Consider the following 3,229-nt stretch of genomic DNA (forward strand, 5'->3'; position numbering starts at 1 on the left):
ACGTAATCCGCTATTTCTCTTTCTTTGTATTCAAATCGAAGTTGTTCCTGATCCAAAAACTACTTGAGGAATAAAAAACAATAAAGGAGTGGAATGATGGTGCTCGCACAATTTTTTAAATAAACTATATATACTTGTGTTGCTTTCATGACACGATTTTAAGTTTGAAAGCATGTGTCAACTTGTCGGAGTCTCGATTTTAAGTTTGAAAGCATGTGTCAACTTGTCGGAGTCTACGCGGTCCTGTGTGTACATAAGCCGGGTTGGTTCGGATTTTACAATTACCAAACCAAACCAATTGTGTCGGGTTATTAAATCTAAAGACCAAACAAAACCAATAAAATTCGAGTTTTTCAATCTCGGTTTTTCTCGGGTTTTTCCCCGGTAAAATCTTCGTAAAACAAAACATATAATATATGCTCAAAATATTTCTTTAATCCTAGTAAGATACAACGATATAAAGTATTTTCCAAAAAAATGATACAAAATATGAGATGTGTCATGACATTATCCTAAAATATTCAACAATAAAGACAATAAAATTATGTAATATAAATATTGTTAATTAAAAAGTCATAATAAAAATAAACATAATCTAAAACTACTAAGTCCTGCTAAAATAAATAGACTAATAAGGGAGTATTAATTATATGACTAAACGCTAAAGAAAAATAAAAATAAGTTATGCATTTTTATCTATATTGTGCAAAACAAAAAATAGATATTCAATACATTCCCGTTTGTAATATTAAATTGAATGTCTTTTGTTAGCATTAATATTGATTTGATTTTGGTTTGGGCTTTTGTTAGCATTATTTAATTTACTAATATTAATGGCTATAAAACTTATTGGAGCAGTCAAAAGTTCTAAGTCCAACCTAGAAATAATACCTTAAAAGATAAAATTATGAAAAATTTTAAGAAATTTTTATAAATTACATCACAATAAGTATATTTATATATTAAATATATCTAAAGTTTCTATATATGTAATGTCGGGTTGGTTTGATTTCGATTTGACTTTCTTTAGTTAAAACCAAACCAAACCAATTATGGTCGGGTTTTTTTTCCAATACCAAACTAAATCAAACCAAACCATAGTCGAATTTCTTTTCTCGGTTTGACTCGAATTATCGGGTTTGTGCGGTTTATCAGTTTCTTTTGTACACCCCTAGTACTGGTTGTAGAGCTAGGTGTATCCAGTCCATATATATATATATATATATATATATATATATTGTAAAATAAAATTTATCCGTTACACCCCCACAACGGTTAGGTGTATTATTACAAATCAATAGTGGACGAACAAATGAAAAAGCCTTGCCTAGATACAGTTCCCATACATAAAAATCATAAGAATTTATCGTAGTTATGTTTAGAATTAAGGTAAGTATACACTTTAATTAACTATAATTAGGTGATAAACTTTACGAGACACATGTCATGAACAAAGTGATTTGAGGTAAAACATTAACCATACTAAGAGTCATGAAATAATGTGAGAATGTGGGTTAATTAAGTGTGGTTTATTGATAAAAGTATTTGTTAGGACACGCCTTTATATATATATATTTATTTATTTATTTCGTGTCACAACCCATCCGGAGCCAGATTTGACTTTGGATGCGCTCTCTCTTCTTCTTTGTGTATAAATAGGGGTGTAAAAGATTGGAACCGCATCACAGTTTCTCTGCATCGCTTGTTACACTTCCAAATTCCTACAAGAAAACAAGAGAGAGATGGGGAAACCAACAATCATTATTCAGCTGATAATATTGTCAGTGCTACTAATGTTGACGGCCATACCTGTAGTTCATGCTCTTGACAAAAGCCCAAAAGCAGTTGGACGATGGTTTAAAAAGCTTTCTAATGCAAAGCAGAAGACGACCAAGCTTCATTTCTACTTTCATGACTTAGCTACTGGTGGAAAGAACGAAACATCTTCAGTAATTGCTCAAGCCACCAACATCACGTCTAAGTCACCGTTCTTGTTTGGCATACTCAGAATGATAGATGACCCATTGACCGTAGGACCAGAGCTGAGTTCCAAACGAGTGGGTTCAGCTCAAGGAATATATGGTTCAGCAGCAATAAATGAATTTGGTCTGCTTATGAACTTCAATTTTGTGTTCACAGATGGACCTTACAGTGGTAGTACTCTGAGTTTGCTTGGTAGAAACGCAATATCAAATGAATACAGGGAGATGCCAATAGTTGGTGGTTCTGGAGTTTTCAGGCTAGCTCGGGGCATTGCCACTGCCAAGACCTATTTTGCTAACTTTACTGTCGCTATAGTTGAATATCATGTCATTGTACTTCATTATTAACTCCTGTGGCTTTCTTTATTTTTTTTCTTTTCGGTAAAATAAGCAGGATGTGATCTCAAGAATAATTTTTCCATATAACAAGAGATCTTGTTCAGTTACAGTACTGTAAAAGAAGCTTCTTGGTATATATACAAGTCATCACAACCCGATGAATCTCCCTCTCGTTGTACCGAACTCCTCAATGTTCATTGTTTGGAAAGTGATACAACATATATATAAACCTTTTCGCTTTTAGAGATTATTCACGTTAGGTAAATTTTGACCAATATTTTAAAATGTATTTTTCATCATATTAATACGAGAAGAATTGCAACTTATAGTAGTGTTTATATAGTTTTCGAATATCTAAATTTTTTATTTTTAAATATTGAGTTAATCTAATCCAACTTAACTTTAATATTTGATCAAATTGACTCTCGTAAAGATCCAGAGAAACTGGAATGGAGGGAGTATACATCAGATGTTGACTTGACTAAGTCATTTTAAAGAGAGAATTCCAGGACAGAGGAAGTTCTTTCTGTTTTATTTCTAATTAATAGCAATGGCAATGGTATTTAGACAGCCCAGCTAAGTCAACAGGTTAACAAACTCAAAGAATTTAACCGTGGAGAACGACTCAATGGAGTAAGAACTGGCGTTATCTTTTAAGTGGTTTAAAGCTAAACTTTAATTAATAAGTGGCCTTAAACTTATCTACAAGTTGCATAATATATTTTTATCTAAAGTTTATTCGTTTAGCTTTTTTATCTAAAGTTTATTCGTATGACGACCCCCATTTGCTTGTCCTTAAGGACACGCCGGTGAAGCACGGTGATGCCAAACATGTTTCTATTGGAGATGATGGGGTGTAGTGGATGTGGAGTTGGATCTTTGTGCCGAATATATAATTATCTTCGTGA

At 32.5% G+C, this 3,229-nt stretch overlaps 1 protein-coding gene across 1 annotated transcript; it reads left to right on the forward strand.

Annotated features, from left to right (window-relative positions):
- The first annotated feature begins 1,667 nt into the window (after positions 1-1,667).
- LOC104238695 (dirigent protein 22-like) lies at positions 1,668-2,575 on the forward strand. The gene has a single exon (XM_009793133.2). The coding sequence runs from the start codon at positions 1,743-1,745 to the stop codon at positions 2,328-2,330; it is 588 nt and encodes a 195-aa protein (XP_009791435.1). The 5' UTR covers positions 1,668-1,742; the 3' UTR covers positions 2,331-2,575.
- Positions 2,576-3,229: the final 654 nt, after the last annotated feature.

The sequence above is a fragment of the Nicotiana sylvestris genome, chromosome 3 (assembly GCF_000393655.2).
Source record: "Nicotiana sylvestris chromosome 3, ASM39365v2, whole genome shotgun sequence".
Lineage (NCBI taxonomy): Eukaryota > Viridiplantae > Streptophyta > Magnoliopsida > Solanales > Solanaceae > Nicotiana > Nicotiana sylvestris.